This window comes from Bicyclus anynana, chromosome 27, assembly GCF_947172395.1.
Source record: "Bicyclus anynana chromosome 27, ilBicAnyn1.1, whole genome shotgun sequence".
Lineage (NCBI taxonomy): Eukaryota > Metazoa > Arthropoda > Insecta > Lepidoptera > Nymphalidae > Bicyclus > Bicyclus anynana.
Window position 1 is genome coordinate 5,260,002 of NC_069109.1, and position 19,809 is coordinate 5,279,810.

General features: G+C 35.2%; 2 protein-coding genes across 6 annotated transcripts in view; both read right to left on the reverse strand.

Annotated features, from left to right (window-relative positions):
* Positions 1 to 12,382, reverse strand: part of LOC112056150 (zinc finger protein 91) — a 32,340-nt gene extending 19,958 nt beyond the window's left edge. The window contains exons 1-2 of the mRNA XM_024096512.2: positions 11,923 to 12,382; positions 10,092 to 10,266 (exon numbers count right to left, since the gene is read on the reverse strand). Coding sequence (XP_023952280.2) covers positions 10,092 to 10,266; positions 11,923 to 12,002 — 255 coding nt within the window. The 5' untranslated portion in view covers positions 12,003 to 12,382. The remainder of the gene's footprint in view (positions 1 to 10,091; positions 10,267 to 11,922) is intronic.
* Positions 12,383 to 13,731: 1,349 nt separating this feature from the next.
* The window catches only part of LOC128199675 (zinc finger protein 271-like), a 65,325-nt gene continuing 59,247 nt past the window's right edge, over positions 13,732 to 19,809 (reverse strand). For 2 of the 5 annotated variants that reach the window (XM_052890192.1, XM_052890190.1), the window contains exons 3-8: positions 18,181 to 18,273; positions 17,875 to 18,018; positions 17,230 to 17,730; positions 17,040 to 17,122; positions 16,876 to 16,937; positions 13,732 to 15,606 (exon numbers count right to left, since the gene is read on the reverse strand). In XM_052890192.1, the coding sequence (XP_052746152.1) occupies positions 14,240 to 15,606; positions 16,876 to 16,937; positions 17,040 to 17,122; positions 17,230 to 17,730; positions 17,875 to 18,018; positions 18,181 to 18,273 (2,250 nt within the window). In that variant the 3' untranslated portion in view covers positions 13,732 to 14,239. Of the gene's footprint in view, positions 15,607 to 16,875; positions 16,938 to 17,039; positions 17,123 to 17,229; positions 17,731 to 17,874; positions 18,019 to 18,180; positions 18,274 to 18,397; positions 18,573 to 18,840; positions 19,266 to 19,809 lie in introns of those variants that run through there. The other 3 variants (XM_052890193.1, XM_052890191.1, XM_052890194.1) reach the window with 3 other exon arrangements.

Sequence of the window (19,809 nt, forward strand, 5' to 3'; positions counted from 1 at the left end):
TTGTAGCGGGATATTAAAAAAATCCGTTATTAATTGACGTCTACTACCTACGAACTACCTCCCTGCAAAATTTTAACTTTGTACGTTAAGTGCTTTTTGGAATATCATGACGAATTCGCATTTTTTTATTAAGATATCTACTAATGGAAAATAAAAATAGTTTAAAATACAATAAATAAATAACATTGGTTAATCCTCATAATCACACTAATATTATAAAGGTTGTGTGTGTTGTTTTGTTGTTGTGTTATGTTTGTTTCTCCTTTATGCTGCGGACACTGAAGCGATTTTGCTGCAATTTGGAATGGAAATAGATTTCATAGGCTACTTTCATCCCGGAGAAATCCATGGTTCTCGTGGGATTTGTGAAAAACTGAATTCCACGCGGACGAAGTCGCAGGCGTCCGCTAGTTTAAAAATAATTATCCTCATAAGGAGCTGGACTAACTAGGAAATGAACTAAAAAGTTACACTTTTATCATTAAATGTTTGTATAACATTATTAGCAAGAGAAAGGTTAATCACCAGTGTGGGTTTTTTCATGTTTAAATAAGTTACTTTTCTGTGCAGTTTTATAATTGCATGTCTTACAAGAGTAAGGTTTTTCACCAGTGTGGGTTCTTTTATGCCTTTCTAAATCGCCTTTGTGTGCAAATTTATAACTGCATGTCTCACAAGAAAAAGGCTTTTCACCAGTGTGGGTTTTTTTGTGCTTTTTTAAACCACCTTTGTGTGCAAATTTGGCATTGCACGTCTCACAAGTAAAAGGCTTTTCGCCAGTATGGGTTTTATTATGTATTAATAAATTACTTTTACGTGCAGTTTTATAATTGCATGTCTCACAAGAATAAGGCTTTTCGCCAGTGTGCGTTTTAATGTGATAAAATAAATTATATTTATGTGCACATTTATAATTACATATTTCACAAGAATAAGGTTTATCGCCAGTGTGCTTTTTAATGTGACTTAATAAACTAGTTTTTTCCGCAGTTTTATAATTACATATCTCACAAGAAAAAGGCTTTACGCCAGTGTGGATTTTTTTATGTTGTGTTAAATGACTTTTGTTTGCTGTTTTATAATTGCATGTTTCACAAGAATAAGGCTTTTCACCTGTATGCGTTTTCATGTGATATAATAAAGAATTTTTATGTGCACATTTATAATTGCATATCTCACAAGAATAAGGCTTCTCGCCAGTGTGGATTCTTTTATGTCTTAATAACTTGTTTCTTTCTGTAGTTTTATAACTGCATGTCTCACAAGAGTAAGCCTTCCCACCAGCGTGGGTTTTCACGCGTGGATTAGCGTCCAGTACAGTTTTCTTGGGTTCCTTGAAAATATCACTTGACTGTGCTACACAATCTATGTCATACATACAGAGTGTTTTGGTGTTGCTTTGAGACAATTGCTTGTCCAGTTCACCAATGTTAGTCTCAAGGATTTGTTCACTTTTCCAGGTCGCAGCTGCTTCTTCAGTTACCTGCACTTTGTTGTCGTTTGTCGCGGACAGTGTCGTGACTGAAACAAAACACTCTTCTCACAATTCACTCCTACTAACATTAGCGACAGCTTTGCTTATAATATCTGTGCACCTGAAATTCGTTCCCGCAATATTTACTAATAATATATATATTTTTTATTCTTTACAAGTTAGTCCTTGACTACAATCTCACCTGATGGTAAGTGGTGATGCAGTCTAAGATGGAAGCGGGCTAACTTGTTAGGAGGAGGATGAAAATCCACAATCTTTTCGGTTTCTACACGACATCGTACCGGAACGCTAAATCGCTTGGCGGTACGTCTTTGCCGGTAGGGTGGTAACTAGCCACAGCCGAAACCTCCCACCAGCCAGACCTGGGCTAAATAAGAAAATCTCAATCTGTCCAGCTGGGGATCGAACACAGGACCTCTGATTTGTAATTCCACCGCGCATACCACTGCGCCACGGAGGCCGTCAAAAAAATAATAATAATTGTGTAAACATTATACGGTTACAACGAAATTTTTGGCTTATAAGGTCATTATAAATCATTATTTACACGAATTTCTCACAAAAAACAATATATTTAAAACTAGTCATCATCTCAATCGAATCAAAAAAATATATTATCCTCATATTAAAATATCATTAATAAATAATCCAGTAAAAGCTAAACGCAGATGGCGCCATCATCGCTGGGTCCAGGTATACTATTGTCTGCGGCGTTTCATAGCGGGTTTAAAAGGAGCGCGTATCACAAAAAAAATCAATCAATAAAGTTAAAGCCTAACATTTGTATTTTGTTAAATGTTGCATAACGTGGAGAAGTATGGATAGATTTATTTTCATTGCACCCATTGTCACGTGAATGTAATGACGAATTTAAGCAAAATTAGAGTGAGCTTTATTTAGCTATCCGCAAAAAAACCCTTTAAATCGCGCATGCATAGAAAATATGTATAGTGCGACACAAAAGAGTAAAACTAGGTGAGGGCGCTGATGTCGTTCTTATGGTAACCCTGTGTAGTGTGTACTGTAACCAAAACTACCTTGATACTTGATTTTATTTTTCAATATCCAATTCCATAATTAAGCACCTATTTTCTGTGTTTTGTTTCAGTAACTCCACACTCCGCGAGACTTGCGGCAAACAACGACAACAAAGTGCAGGCAAATGAAAGGGGCGACGTGGTACTGACGCAAAGCCTTACTCTTGTGAGACATGCAATTGTAAAACTGCAGAAAAAAAGCTATCAAGACATAAAAGATGCCACACTGGCGAGGAGCCTTATTCTTGTGAGATATGCAATGAATGAATGGATAAATGAGCACATTAAAAATTATATCACATGAAAACGCATACAGTAGAAAAGCCTTAATCTTGTGAGACATGCAATTATAAAATAGCAAACAAAAGTTATTTGTCACAACATAAAAAACCTACACTGGAGAAAAGCCTTTTCCTTGCATGACATGCAATTATAAAACTGCGCTATAAAGTAACTCATTTAATCATAAAAAACCCACACTGATGAAAATCCTTTCACGTGATAATGATGTTATACAAAACAGTGAATGACAAAAGTGTAATTAACTCTGTCGCAAAATCCGTTTTTAGCGGACGTCTACTAACTATAAACTACCTCCCTGACAAATTTCATCTTTGGACGTCAAACGGTTTTCGAGATTTCGCATTCATATATAAGATTTCGAAAATTTTCATTTTGTTTGAGAGATTCCAGATTGGTCCCATTTAATTTTCATTAAAATCGTTTCGGTAATTTTGTGTTAAAATGAAATCAAATTATGACCTTAAATATATGGTGATGATGATGATGATGCAAATTCATGTCGAAATAAAACACAAAATACTGTTTTCATACCAATTTCTTTTATTTACAATTTCGCTAATAATTAAATTATATTCATTATATTTAGTTGCCCTACATACCTATTTTTATTAACAAAATCTATAAAACACTATTAATAAATATGAATATTTACTAGAAGAAAATAAAAATAATTTTAAAATATAATAAATAAATAACTTTGGTTAAAAAATAAGGTTATCATGTACCTACTGCATGTACTTCACAGCGTGATTTGAACTCAAAATGGCAGTTTTTCCAAATATAATGTGCGTCTCCCAAGTGTGCGCGCCGCTTGACACTTCACTTGTGAGACTGCATTGTTACTTGTTAAGTGCTGATGCAGTCAAGTGTTCTCTTGTCAATGATTAAACAACCAGTACGTGTTTAGCTGAGATATTTATCCGCAAAACGTCTCAAGTGAAGAACTTTACACTTTTGTCATTTGTTTTGTATTTGTGTACCAGTGTGGGTTTTTTCATGTTTAAATAAGTTACCTTTCTGTGCAGTTTTATAATTGCATGTCTTACAAGAGTAAGGCTTTTCTCCAGTGTGGGTTCTTTTATGCCTTCCTAAATCACCTTTGTGTGCAAATTTATAATTGCACGTATCACAAGAAAAAGGCTTTTCACCGGTGTGGGTTCTTTTATGCCTTTCTAAATCACCTTTTTGTGCAAATTTATAATTGCATGTCTCACAAGAAAAAGGCTTATCGCCAGTGTGGGTTTTTTTATGCTTTTGTAAACTACATTTTTGTGCAGTTTTATAATTGCATATCTCACAAGAAAAAGGCTTTTCGCCAGTGTGGATTCTTTTATGTTGTGAGAAATGACTTTTGTTTGCTGTTTTATAATTGCATGTCTCACAAGAGTAAGCCTTCCCACCGGTGCGGGTTTTCACGCGTGGATTATCATCCAATACAGTTTTCTTAGGTTTCTTGAAAATATCACTTGTGGTGTTGCTTTGAGACAACTGGTTGTCCAGTTCGTCAATGTCAGTCTCAAGGATTTGATCACTTTTCCAGGTCGCAGCTGCTTCTTCAGTTGCCTGCACTTTGTAGTCGTTTGCCGCAAGTCTCGCGGACAGTGGAGCGACTGAAACAAAACGCTCTGCTCACAATTTACTTTAACTAATAAGGGCGCTGGTGTCGTTCTTGTGGTAACCCTGTGTAGTGTGTACTGTAACCAAAACTACCTTGATACTTGATATTATTTTTTAATATATATGTATTTATTAGAAACCGACCGAAACTGGTTTTCTGGCCGAAACCGAATATTCGGACGTAGCTACAGTTTCGGCCGAAACCGAAACTCACGTGGTCAAGTATAAAATTCCTTTTGTATTATTTTTTCAAATGAAGTTCTCATAGCAAAATAATTATGAATCATCAATAATCAAATAACTATTTGTTACTGTTTCATTAAATACTATGTATTGGTATTTTGAAATCTTATTAATAAATACTTTGTTTTTATTTGTGAGTAGTTTTTTATCAGTAGCTCCACAATCCGTGAGACTTGTGACAAACAACAACAAAGTGCTGAAACAATAACTGAAGAAACAGGTGCGACACGAATCCACACTGATGAGGCGCCTTACTCTTGTGAGACATGCAATAAAACTGCAGAAAAAAAGCTATGATGATAAATGATGCCAAACCGGCGAGAAGCCTTATTCTTGTGAGATATGCAATTATAAATGTACACATAAACATATTCATTATTAGCTTACACTAATAAATTATAGGTTTTTATGGGCTATATAAAAAAGCTTTGCAATTGACGTTAAATATATGATGATCATGAGAATTCATGAAGAAATAAAACACAAAATACTGCTTTCATATCAATTTATTTTATTTAAAATTTCCCTATTTTTATTAACAATACCTATATAACGACATTAATAAATATGGATACTTATTAATGGATTATAAAAATAGTTTAAAATATAATAAATAAATAACTTTGGCTAACCTCTACATCTAAAAATAAGATTATCCTCATAAGGAGCATGTACTGTATATACTTCACAGTGTGATTTGAACTCAAAATGGCATTTTTCCTAAATATAATGTGCGTCTCCCAAGTGTGCGCGCCGCTTGACACTTCACTTGTGAGACTGCATTGTTACTTGTTAAGTGCTGATGAACTCAAGTGTTCTCTTGTCAATAATTAAACAACTGTTTTGTATACCATCATTATCACGAGAAAGGATTTTCACCAGTGTGGGTTTTTTTATGATTTATTAAGTTACTTTTATGTGCAGTTTTATAATCGCATGTCTCACAAGAGTAAGGCTTTTCACCAGTGTGGGTTTTTTTATGCCTTTCTAAATCACGTTTCTGTGCAGATTTATAATTGCATGTCTCACAAGAAAAAGGCTTTTCACCAGTGTGAGTTTTTTTATGTTTTTCTAAAGCACCTTTGTGTGCAAATTTATAATTGCATGTCTCACAAGAAAAAGGCTTTTCGCCAGTGTGGATTACTTTATGTTGTGTTAAATGACTTTTGTTTGCAGTTTTATAACTGCATGTTTCACAAGAGTAAGGTTTTTCGCCTGTATGCGTTTTCATGTGATATAATAAAGAATTCTTATGTGCACATTTATAATTGCATATCTCACAAGAATATGGCTTCTCGCCAGTGTGGATTCTTTTGTGTCTTAATAGCTTGTTTTTTTCTGGAGCTTTATAATTGCATGTGTCACAAAAATAAGGCTTCGCAACAATGTGGGTTTTTTTATGCTTGTCTAAAGCACCTTTGAGTGCAAATTTAGCTTTGCATGTCTCGCATGAAAAAGGCTTTTCGCCAGTGTGGATTATTTTATGTTGTGTTAAATGACTTTTGTTTGCAGTTTTATAACTGCATGTCTCACAAGAGTAAGGCTTTTCACCTGTATGCGTTTTCATGTGATATAATAAAGAATTTTCATGTGCACATTTGTAATTGCATATCTCACAAGAGTAAGGCTTCTCGCCAGTGTGGGTTCTTTTATGTCTAAGCTTGTTTTTTTCGGCAATTTTGTAATAGTATGTCTCACAAGAATAAGGCATTGCATTATTGTGGGTCCACGTCGCACCAACTTCTTCAGTTGCCTGCACTTTGTTGTCGTTGTTTGCCGCAAGTCTCGCGGATCGTGGAGCTACTGAAACAACACATAAAATAGGTACATAATTACAGATATTAAAAATAATATCAAGTTTCAGTAATGGTCTTATAGCGAAAAGCTTCGACCAACACCTTAAGAAGCTTTCGCTTAACTGTTGGATCAAGAGTCGGATACAGAAGGCAGTGAGTCATGAGACGGCGCGTATTGTGAGGAGGTTCCTCACTCTGGAGTCCTGACCACCGGTTGCTTGGGCACTCAAATGTCCCGCAGCGGGAGGGTTGTTTTTTTTTTATATAAATTTTTAATAGTGTTTTGTATTTTATATTTATATTTAAATTGTTAAAAATTAAAAAAAAAGAACTAATAAATGAATGAGATATTAAAAAATATCAAGTATCAAGTAGTTTTGGTTACACACTACACAGGGTTACCATAAGAAGGACACCAGCGTCCTCATTTATTTTTTACTTTTTTGTGTCGCACTATACATCGATTTACCTTCAATTAATTTAAATCAAATGACACCATAAGGTAGACCTACATATGTTTAAAAGAAAGCCAAAAACGTTAAAAGCACTTTTTACCTAATATACTTTTGTTGTTTGTGCGTTTATAATTTATCATTCAGATAATGAAAAATGTCTCATTAAATGTAAGAAATTATGAATTTTCATGAAATCAAAGATTTTTTTAATTGATTTGAAATTTTATAATCTTATTAATTTTAAAACTATTATGAATTTTCATCTAATTTAAGAATTTCAATTGATTTTGAAAGTAGTTTAATCATATTTAACTACGTCCATTGTTGAGAACTACATGAAAAAATTGCTCAATTTACAACTATGACGGCCTCCGTGGCGCAGTGGTAGCCGCGGTGGATTTACAAGACCGGAGGTCCTGGGTTCGATCCCCGGCTGGGCAGATTGAGATTTTCTTAAATTGTCCAGGTCTGGCTGGTGGAAGGCTTCGGCCGTGGCTAGTTACCACCCTACCGGCAAAGACGTATCGCAAAGCGATTTAGCGTTCCGGTACGATGCCGTGTAGAAACCGAAAGGGGTGTGGATTTTCATCCTCCTCCTTGACAAGTTAGCCCGCTTCCATCTTAGACTGCATCATCACTTACCATCAGGTGAGATTATAGTCAAGGGCTAACTTGTAAAGAATAAAAAAAAAACTATAACAATTCGTTTTTGAAGCAGAATAAATAAAATATATTTATTTTAAAATGCCTTTAAAATCCTGAAACTTTAAGGCATAAAAGTGCTAGAACCCCAAGGACGTCGAACAGTTTAAAAAAATAAAAGGAAGGATTTTATAGGCATTGTATAATAATTACATTTGCACCATGCTACAGCGCACGAACTGTAATTTAGCAGAAATGCGGAGATACAACTATACTGTACAGGATACAACTCTCAAAGACAGTACATATTCTTACAGTTCAGATGTCTGTATCAATAACGCTTGGTTGTTGACGACGTAGACAATGTGACTCAAATCCAGTGTTGCCAACCCTACTGTTTTAACGGTAGATTTGCTGTTTTTACATTGTTATCCATGTTTTCTGTTACATTTCTATTTTTTACTGTTTTTCAACTAGCGTTCAGCACCACCTATTATATATACTATGCAACCATTTTTTGATAACCACTACGTAATAAAATGCAATGACACTAGATGGAAGTATCTTGTCGGGATTCAACAAAAATATGTATGATTAAAAAAAAATGTAAATACTAAACTCTGAAGATGAGGCGAAAACTGAAAATAATTTCATTTTCATTTTTGTTATTTTTTTGTTATTGTGATCATCAATACGTATGTGAGTTCTAGCAACTAAGAAAATTGTTTATTGTTTGAAACAAATGAGCAAAATTATGAAATCTTCCTTTTTATACTTTACCTACTGCTTTCTACTGTTTTTTTATTGGTGAATTAGTGTTTTTTAGCTTTTTGAGGTTGACAACACTGCTCAAATTGTTAGAAAGAAAGATCACTGCAAGATTTTTCCGTAATCTGAAAAGAACCTGTTGTAATTTAACTGGTTCTTTTGTAGAATTTAAGATTAACGATTTTTTTAAATTGGAAATCAAAAAGTATAATTTTTTACTAATTTTGTGTACGAATGTAGTGTTTCGCATATTATCTATATTTTTATTTAGAATAACTGAAAATGAAAAAATGCTTTTTAAAAACTGGCAATTTTATTTTAAAATTTGGCATACATATCACTTTTGTGATTGTAATGTTCGCAAGTGGAACGGGAAAGACTGCAGTCGTGAGTGAGATCGTTAGGAACCAAGTGGAACAAAGATTATATATAACAGGTAATATATCACGTCACCGAAAACGCCAATCACAAACCAATACCTTGTAGCAAATGACGTCACAGTTTAAGATTGGCGTTTGCGCTGGCGCGATAAAAATGCAATTTCGTTTTTTAAAATTATTACAATTACGAGATTTTTTTTCACAAATAAAAATGTGACTCGATTTTCTAGGCATCTAAACTGCCTAAAAATTTTCTTGTTTTAGTACTGCAGGCAAGAATTTTTATTTACAACCCAGCAAAAAAGAGAGGATCACAAACAAGTGGACTTGTCTCACCTGTCGCCTGAGCGCAGCCTGCAGCCGGGGGAGGGGCATCATTCAGCCTCTGACTTCCTGTCCTGTGAAACATTGCAGCAGAATGTGAGTTTGGTAGCGCTATACATGCAAGCAGTGTTATGACACTAGTGTTGTTGTATACTGACTTGTTCTGCAGCACGAGTGCGTCACAGCTGCGGCTCACAGCTGCACGAGGCTCGCACACTTGTGATGCATCACATGCAGCGTTCTGTCAAATACAAAACTCAGTCACAACATGTCTGTCCATCCACAGAGGAAATGAAGTGGGCTACAGTCTCACCTGGAGATGCATGATCATATGTTCCTTGTATGCATCTTCTTGCACAAAGTCTTCATAACATAATGTGCACTCAAAGACGGTACTTTCACTCTTTATGGAAACCTCTATTTCAACCATGTGTTCTGCGCTTTTAGGAGAAGCATCTTCTTCATCCTCTAGCCTTGGTTCCATCTTTATGCTCACTCTAGAGTAATTATCTTCAGCTGCATGAAAAGCATCATCTTCATCCATAAGCTTTGGTTCCAACTTTATGCTTACGTTAGAGTATTTATCTTCAGATACACAGTCATTGTTGGAATTGTCTCTCTTATTGTCATCTTCATGTACCAATTCCGAGTTATCAGCATTTGATATGGAGTCTTCACGCTTCAGCACAAGTGTTGCAACATCTCCCACTACAGATTCTGATTTGATCTGAAACAAGTGCACTGTTTACTGTTATGGATATTATTTAAACGGGTACATACCACAATAAAGCGATTAGATTTTTAATGTCGATATTTCGACCCAGTTGCACCCAATATTCATAATGAACAACCATGAAAAAGGTTTTAAAATCTGTTTACTGTAACTGTACACGCCCCCGGCCTGCTCCCTAATCCTGAGTGTTATGAACAAAGTTGCCAAGCTACAGTATCTATTAGTATAGATAGCATGTTAGTAGTGCTAAGAGATATGTCATATGTTATAAATCACAAAAAACATTTAATAAACTGACCTGCACTGTTGAAGGTATGGCATCAGAGCGAATCTGCCTTCTACAACTCTTTGTTGTATAAAAGTCTTCATCTATAAAATGCTGTGAGCAGACCACAGCAGGGTCGGGCAGGTGATGGTCTTGTATGCCGAGGGCTTTGAGCCAAGCAGCACGGAGATTTTCTTTACTGGGTAACCTGGATATACACAACCAAATTAACAGCTACATGTCCTAATACAGTTTATACAAGCTTTTGATAACCAAATATAGCTGATAAATCTGACACAATATTATGAAAATGTTCATTTTGATATTATTTTGATAAGTGGTCACAACTATGATCATGAAAGTGACTAAGAAAGTTCAATCAATCAATGTTGAAGGTCTCTGTGGTGCAGTGGTATATTTTACGGGCATAACTGGGTAGAAGAGTAAATCAAAGATAGCACATACTTTTTAATAAACTTACAATTTAATATTTGAAAAGGACATTTTGTTAAGAATAACAACTTACTTATCAACCATATAAAATAGACTTCAAAATTTAAATAGGTTCGAACATTGGAATACTTCATCATATCAGCCGATGGAGTCCACTGCAGGACATAGGCCTTTTATAGGGACTTCCAAACATCACAATACTGATCCGCTTGCATCCAGCGAATCCCTGTGACTCATTTGATGTTGTCAGTCCACCTGGTGGGGAGTCGGCTAATACTGTGCTTACTACTGGGGTCGCCATTCCAGCACTTTGGGACTCCAACGGCCATCAGCTCTTGGAATACTTGGACATATTAAAAATAAAAGGTTGTAATGAAACTTCCTGTAATGGTATATGTGGTGGATTTACAAGACAGAGGTCCTGGGCCGATTAAGGTTTCCTTAATTGGTCTGGCTGGTGGGAGGCTTCGGCTATAGCCAAGCGATTTAACATTTCAGTAGGACGTTGTATAGAAACCAAAAGGGGTGTAGATTTTTATTCCCCTCCTAACAAGTTAGCCCACTTCCATTATCACTTACCATCAGGTGAGATTGTAGACTTACAAAAAAAATAATAATCAATGCACAGTGAGTGAGACAAATGTCATACTGATAGCTATGTACTGGGTCATTTCAAAAAGAGTTGTGAAGTTGGCTGTGGTTCTTGTGAGATTGACGATTGTGGCTGAAACCAGTGTTGCCAGAAGGTTACTTTTGTAACCTTTTAGGTGATTTTTTGACTGCATTGGTAACTTTTAGGTTACATTAATAAAAAGGTTACTTTTACGTGATATTTCGGAATTTTTAGAATTAACTTACAATTTCGTATATCTAAAACAGAACGGTCGTTAAATCAAGAAATGCGGACAAATGCTCAATAACTCGTCGATGTTTCTGTGTCAATCTCACTATAAATGAAGACGTTACAATTGACGTTGCGAAATAAGCAAGTTGCAGTCACATTGAATTTCTTAAAAAAATCAAGTATGAATTTAAGAAATTAACGTCTATTGTTTTTTAAATCCTTGCTCTTTAATTGTATTTTTCTTATCCCATAAGTAAAAGGCAAACAATCAGGGCCTTACTTAAGATGATTCTATACGAGTAAAATCTCCTTCGGTTTGTAGTAAATTAGTACTTGGCTAGTATTCGTAACAGACAGATATTAAAAAAAAAAAAAACAAAATTACTTTAGCCCATAAAGGCTGAAATGGTGGTTTAGCCATGCTGTAGAACGCAAAAAGCAATAGTAGTAGTAGTCAAAAGGTTACTTTTTACACAAAAAGGTTACTTTTTTTAATATTTCGGGTAACTTCTTTTAAGATCCAACTGGCAACAGTGGCTGAAACTCAACAAATGAAACTTAACTCACTTCTGAAAAGTAATTCCTGTTCCCTCAGATGTTGACGCATTGTCTGAAGTATTTACACAGAACGGCACGCAGCACTGCATTTTTGTTGCAATTTATATTGAGTCAAAACTTCCACAATACGGCTCTTTGACCTTGATGTAATGTGCTTTAGCTCCAAAGCGACAGCAGTTAGGATCGATAGTGTTCAATTCTTTATAATTACAATAGCAATGGCATCTACTAATTACTTTACACACACTAAAGTTTCAGTCCACCTTAATTCGTTCTCTTTGTATATTAATATATCTATTATTTATGCCCACTTTTAACCTTTTCGGCAACAGAGGCTAGATTCTAGTACTATTTTTTGCATAAAATATGATAAACACTCTATAACTCAGTATCGATAAATTAATTTTAATAATATTATTATTTGATAGCACAAAAATCTAGTACGTCAATTCTATAAAATTTATTCAACTGTCAACTGTCAGTGTCAACAGTCAATGTCAAAAATTGCCATAGAATTCAGAAACAGAATACTAATTAATAAACGGCTGTATCCCCCTTTGACTAATTAGACTATGGACCTGTTTCGCACCCAAAATCACCAACAAAAAGTCTGTCGTTTTTTGAGGGGGACGAGGTAAACTCACACGTCGAAAATATTTAACACCATTAAATATATTCTGTGTCTATACACTATACAGCTATAAATTTGACTCGTAATACACACACGCGTAATTTTACAGAGTAACAAACACATTGCTTAGACTATCCACAGAATATATACATATAATATTCGATTACTTGATCGATTTTTTGCTGTTCCATCAAAAGAAGATCATTTTCTACAAAAAATGTCGCGAATTTTCAAAATCAGTCCAGTAGATCCAGAGATTACCTTCCTTGAGAACCTTCTGCTTTTTTTTTGAAGTCGGTTAAAAAGAGTAGGGGTAGGGTAGGGTTTGTAAGGGGTAGGGTATAGTAGGTGTAGGGTAGGGATAGGTAATAAAACTGTTACTCTTAAAAAAAATACTTTAGAATATTACTAAAAATAATTTTATTCAAGATTTTACAAAATCCTATGCAAACATAAAGGGTTAAAAAGTGGTTGAAGTTATCTGTTTGTAAAATGATTAGTGGACTATTTATTATATTTAAAACATGCAAAAATATTAACAGGAGGGGATGAAATAAGGGTTGAAAGTTTTCATCGAGATTCATGCGGTCACGCGGACGAAGTCGCGGGCGTCCGCTAGTAATACATATTTCTTGACATGGCTCCATGACTCCATGACACGATAGGGATGATGACAGTTTTTTAAATTGTATATAAATTAAGAGTATGCTAATAATAAAGCAATTTTGTAAAAGTAACAGGGTATCTGCGATCATTACTTTCGGAGCTACAGGGATTTAAAGGGTCAGATTTGCGGCGCTGCCGCGGATCCCTGAAAAACGCTCCATACAAAATGGTGCGAACTAATGACGTCGTAGGCACTTAATGATTGTTAGATTTGTATGTGCGTTCAAACAAAATTACTAATATCTTTGTTATTTGTGCGTTTATGTTTATAATTCACGTAATAAAAAATGTCACATTTAATGTAAGGAAGCTAAAACTGTATGAATTTTCACCTAATTACGATAAAAGATTTTGAAATTTTATAATTACATTTATTTTGAAAATATCCAGACAATCTTTGCTTTTTACGTATAAATTAGTTAACATTGACCTTATTTACTCGAATGTATCATAAAAATCAATATATTCAAACCTAGTCATCATCCCAATTGAATGAATGATTTAAATAGAAAATGCAAAAATAAAAAAATACTTTTTAATTCATCAAAGAATTTGTTAAACATAGTAAGAAATAATCAACAACAAAATGATAGCTATCTCTTGTTACATCTCAGGCCTGCTGGTGACAATACATACAGTGATACAAATACCTGCCTCAGCCAGCCTCAGAAATGTAACAGAAATAGCTTCCTGTCAAAATACTGTATATATGTGCCCGTGTAGTACTTCAGTGTGCTTTGAACTCAAGATGGTAGTTTTCCTAAATATAATGTGCGTCTCCCAAGTGTGCGCGCCGCTTGACACTTTACTTGTGACTGCATTGTTACTTGTTAAGTGCTGAAGCAGTCAAGTGTTCTCTTGTTAATGATTAAACAACCAGTAGGAGGTGTTTAGCTGAGATATTCAATATTTGTATGGCATCATTATCATTCACAGCATTGCTTCTCTCCTCGAGAAAGGCTTTTCATCAGTGTGGGTTCTTATGTGTATTAATAATTTGCTTTTTCTGCGGTTTTTTAATTGTACGTCTCAAGGCATTTCGCCAGTGTGCGTTTTTATGTGACGTATTAAATTTTCTTTTCTCACAGTTTTGTAATTGCACATGTCACAAGGATAAGGCTTTTCACCGGTGTGGGTTCTTTCATGTTTTGATAAATAACTTTTCCTTGACGTTTTATAATTGCATGTCAAACAAGAATAAGGCTTTTCGCCAGTGTGGGTTCTTTTGTGCATTAATAAATAATTTTTCGATGCAGTTTTATAATCGCATGTCTCACAAGAAAAAGGCTTTTCACCAGTGTGCGTTTTTATGTGATTTAATAAGTTTTGTTTATGTGCACATTTATGATCGCATAACTCACAAGAAAAAGGCTTTTCGCCAGTGTGGGTTCTTTGGTGTAATGATAACTTGCTTTTTTCTGCGGTTTTATAATCACACAATTCACAAGAATAAGGCTTTTCACCTGTGTGGGTCTTTTTGTGTATTAATAAATTGCCTTTCGACGCAGTTTTATAATTGCATGTTTCACAAGAAAAAGGCTTTTCGCCAGTGTGCATTTTCATGTGATATAATAAACTATGTTTATGTGCACATTTATAATTACATATTTTACAAGAGTATGGCTTATTGCCAGTGTGCGTTTTCATGTGACTTATTAAACTATCTTTTTTTGCAGTTTTATAATTGCATATATCACAAGAATAAGGCTTTTCACCAGTGTGGGTTCTTTCATGTATTAATAAATAACTTTTGCTTGCAGTTTTATAATTGCATGTCTCACAAGAAAAAGGCTTTTCGCCAGTGTGCGTTTTCATGTGACTTAATAAATTATGTTTAAGTGCACATTTATAATTGCATAGCTTACAAGAAAAAGGCTTTTCGCCAGTGTGAGTGTTATTGTGTCTTAATAACTTACCTTTTTCTGAAGTTGTATAATTGCATATATCACAAGAATAAGGCTTTTCACCAGTGTGGGTTCTTTCGTGTATTAACAAATGACTTTTCCTTGTAGTTTTATAACTGCACGACTCACATGAATAAGGCTTTTCGCCAGTGTGGGTTCTTTTATGTCTTAATAACTTGTTTTCATCTGCAGTTTTATAATTGCATGTCTCACAAGAGTAAGGCTTCGCACCAGTGTGAGTTTTCACGCGTGGATTCTCAGCAAGTACAGTTTTCTTGGGTTTCTTTGAAATACCACATGACTGTACTACACAATTTGTGAATCTATTTATGTCATACATACACAATGTGTTGGTGTTGCCTTGAGACAACTGGTTGTCCAGTTCACCAATGTTAGTCTCAAGGATTTGTTCGCTTTTCCAGGTCGTAGCTGCTTCTTCAGTCGTCTCGACTTTGATGTTATTTGTCGCAAGTCTCGCGGACAGTGGAGCGACTGAAAGAAAACGACATACATTTATTTTTACATTAAAATTTTTATACATTAAAAATTTACAGAAAATTTTGTTCGTGAATATGGGTGCCATATAGGTCCATATGTAATTGGTCTGAGTTAAATACTCAAGATGTCATCCGCTGTCAGTCAAATATTATGCCACGTGTTGAGTTGTGAGGCCTTAGTGTGCTTGTATGAAATATAACGTTTATTAAATACCTCAGACCAATTATATAGGGACCCGCCTCTCTAGATGTTACCCCTCAGTCAAAACTGTTAACAACTTATTTATTTAGATAGGAAAACTACACAGCCAAATACAAAAATAACAACATAGAAAACAGAATATAACCAATAACAAGTTTTCACAAATAAATTTCACAAATTAGATAGCAAGCTCGCAAGGAAAACATACAATACATAATCCAATATGATAAAAGAGATAATGCTAATAATAATAGAGATAAATTAAAACAAAAGGCTAAAGAGGAAAAAGCAACAAAACTAAATTGATAAGTAAACAAGCTAGCTTAACATAAACAAGCTAAAGTACTGTTTGGTCAATGATTTACGGGCAGTGGTAGCCGAGGTACAGAAGAGGTCAATTTCAATCAATCAATCTTAATTTATTAAAAGAAAGACATGACCGAGGTATATAAGAATTGTTTCTAAATTTAGTATTTTCTAAAGTAGATGCCTTACACAAAATTGAATGTGATCGAGGGTGAGTATTAATTGGGACTCTGAAACATAATTTACTGAGGACCAGCCACAGTCAACCGAATTATTTACAATATTATGTAAGTAGGTGATGTCAATAATATAAGTTATAGTTTAATAAAAAAATTAAGTAACTACGTTTAATTTTAAAATATTTCTAAATTAATTATAACAAATTTGTCATAAAAACAATATCTAAAAGAATCGATTCTTAAGTCGGAACAGCAAGACATCAATTAAGTAATTGAATATTCTGTGTAACGAAACTAAGTGATGTGATTGTTAATCCTTGACGAATTTATTAATATATTTATATTAAACATGCAAATAAGATAAATAGAAGGGAATGAAACAGGGGTTGACAATTTACATCCATTTCCATGCGGACGAAGTTGCTAGCATCTGCTAGTAATAAAATAATAATTAAAAAAAAACAAGCCCAACTCTTCTTGCAGTTGGGTAATAAGCAAGAGCTTCTGTTTACACAATATTGCTCTCAGTTTTTATATATAGCAAAGAGAGAATCACAAACAAGTGCTCTTGTCTCACCTGTCGCCTGAACGCAGCCTGCAGCCGGGGGAGGGGCATCATTCAGCCTCTGACTTCCTGTCCTGTGAAACATTGCAGCAGAATGTGAGTTTGCTAGCGCTCTACACGAAGCTGTCATACGTTACGTAAGCAGTGTTGAGACACTAGTGTTGTTGTATACTGACTTGTTCTGCAGCACGAGCAAGTCACAGCTGCGGTTCACAGCTGCACGAGGCTCGCACACTTGTGATGCATCACATGCAGTGTTCTGTCAAATACAAAACTCATTCACAACATGTCTGTCCATCCACAGAGGAAGTATGTTAGATACACAGCGGTCACATAGAACCACCATGAAGTGGGCTACAGTCTCACCTGGAGATGCATGATCATATGTTCCTTGTATGCATCTTCTTGCACAAAGTCTTCATAACATAATGTACACCCAAAGACTGTACTTTCGCTCTTTATGAAAACTACTCTACTCTCTGTCTCAGCCATGTGTTCTGTGACTGTAGAGCAGGAAGCTGAAGCTTCACAAATATCTTCATCCACTGGTATTGGTTCCAACTTTATGCTCACGTCAAAGTATTCATTTTTAGTTACACAGTCATAGCTGGAACTGTCTCTCTGATTGTCATCTTCATGTACCAATTCTGAGTTATGAGCATTTGACATGGAGTCAGATCTGTCTTCACGCTTCAGCACAAGTGTAGCACCATCTCCCACTACAGATTCCTCTGCTGCTGTCTGTTCCTCTTCATCAGTGTGATCTATGTACAAGTCACAGCAGTCAGGTCCTAATGTTGTCCGCGTTAAGTTACACCGCAGATGTTTTGTTGCACAGTTCATCAATTCCTTATGTTGTATAGTAATCTGAAACAATTGCACTGTTTACTTTCCTTCAGATAGTTCACCAACGGAAGATAAGAATATGTCATCATCATGATGATAAGAGTTAAAAGTGGGGTAAGTTTAAGAGTGGATGAAACTAGTCAATTGTTATTACTAAATACTCACAAATTCATCTTGTTCAAGTAAGTCTGTCATCAGTGAATTGGCTCTCAAGCACAAGTCTCTAAATCTGCTGAAGTTAATCAATCTCTGAGCACACAGCACACAGAGCGTTTGCTTCAGGTTTGTTCCACGACACAGCTGAAACAACTGCACAGAATTAGCAAAGGCTGACAATACAGGTGTGGTCAGAGAAGTAGACTACATTACACAACAGGAGTCACTTGTTTCTGTCTGTCTGTATAAATAATATTAACTGATATCCCTCTATAGTTTTATCACATAGTAGATACAATGGAATTGTCAACTCACAGACAGTCCAGTCAGCTGTTGATATGCCTCCTCCAACTTGTGTTTACTCATTAGAAACAGCTTGCTGTCAGAGTCCAGGCATATCATGCACATCTGTAAATATACTACAAGTTACTTCTACATTACTGATTGCATGTTAGTAGTGCTACTGCAGGTACTTGCAAGTCTTAGCCCTTCCCATGTTAACTATCACAAATAAAACATTCAATAAACTGACCTGCACTGTTGAAGGGATGGCATCAGAGCGAATCTGCCTTACACAACTCTTTGTTGTATAAAAGTCTTCATGTATAAAATGCAGTGAGCAGACCACGGCAGGGTCGGCCAGGTGATGGTCTTGTATGCCGAGGGCTCTGAGCCAAGCAGCACGGAGATTTTCTTCACTGGGTAACCTGGATATACACAACCAAATAATACTAATAACATGTAATTAGTGTTGGCTTAGCCGCCTCGATTATTGTAACAGTGTGGCCTTCTAGATTAGTCTCATAAAAGGAAGCCTGAATTTTTGTAGCCAATGACATGGAACTATTTAAAAATTAAAAAAAAACGTTGTTGCATGGTTTACTTGTGTGGTAATGAACATTACCAAACAACCTGTAGGAATGCATAGTTTGAGGTTTTATATTGAAATGAGTGTGGAAAAATAAGTTTACTTACCTGTGAAAGGTGATTCTCGTTCCCTCAGATGTTGACGCATTGTCTGAAGTATTTGCACAGAACGGCACGCAGCACTGCATTTTCGGTGTTGTTTTTGTTAAGTCTAGATTAGAGATGGCCTCCAACTATACTGTTTAAATTCAGCAGCAGTTAAGAGCTGATGTTATTTATATAGTGACAATGGCAATGGTAAAACTTTAATCTCAATAACAGTATGATATTGATAGTTCGGACCCTCAATAAGACTATGTTAGATCCCCCTCAGTACGGCGATGTTCAGATAATTGGGCCCCCACAGTATGGCTAATGGCTATGCTTTTTTTACATATTATGTATACATGAACAGCTTTTAAATTAATTTCTAAAATCTGAATATTATACACAAACTTTTTTATGACGTCCGTTCCGTGACGTGTAAAAATTACCACCACAGATTAATAGATACTACGTATTCATTTGTCGTCTGTGCTACGTATATTACCACCACAGAATAAATAAAAGTCACAGATCAGGGGCCTAATTGTCTAACGCAAACGATTGAATTTGACAATTGAAATCGTACGTTTTTACTTGTCAAACGGCTATTTCGGATTGTGTAAGCCAATGGGTGGGAGTAGAATAGGATAGGAATAGGGAATGAGTCAAAGCGAAGCTTGTCTGTCTGCTATATTATCTTAGTCAAGGAACATATTTACTCAGGAGAAGAATACCAACCTCATACAAAAAAAGCGGCACTAAAATTACCGCCATCTGTGGAATGCCCCCATTGAAACAATTTGCCAACGCGGGAAATTCAAAGCTAATATATTGTTTTTAAATTTTCACAGTTCAGCTTTTATAGACGGAATAGCTTTAAAATAAATATTTTTAAAAACCATATCGATTAATTAATTAATTTAAACAGATATTTATAAACTCTGTCGATTAATTAATTAATTTAAACAGATTTTTAAAAATATTTATTTTAAA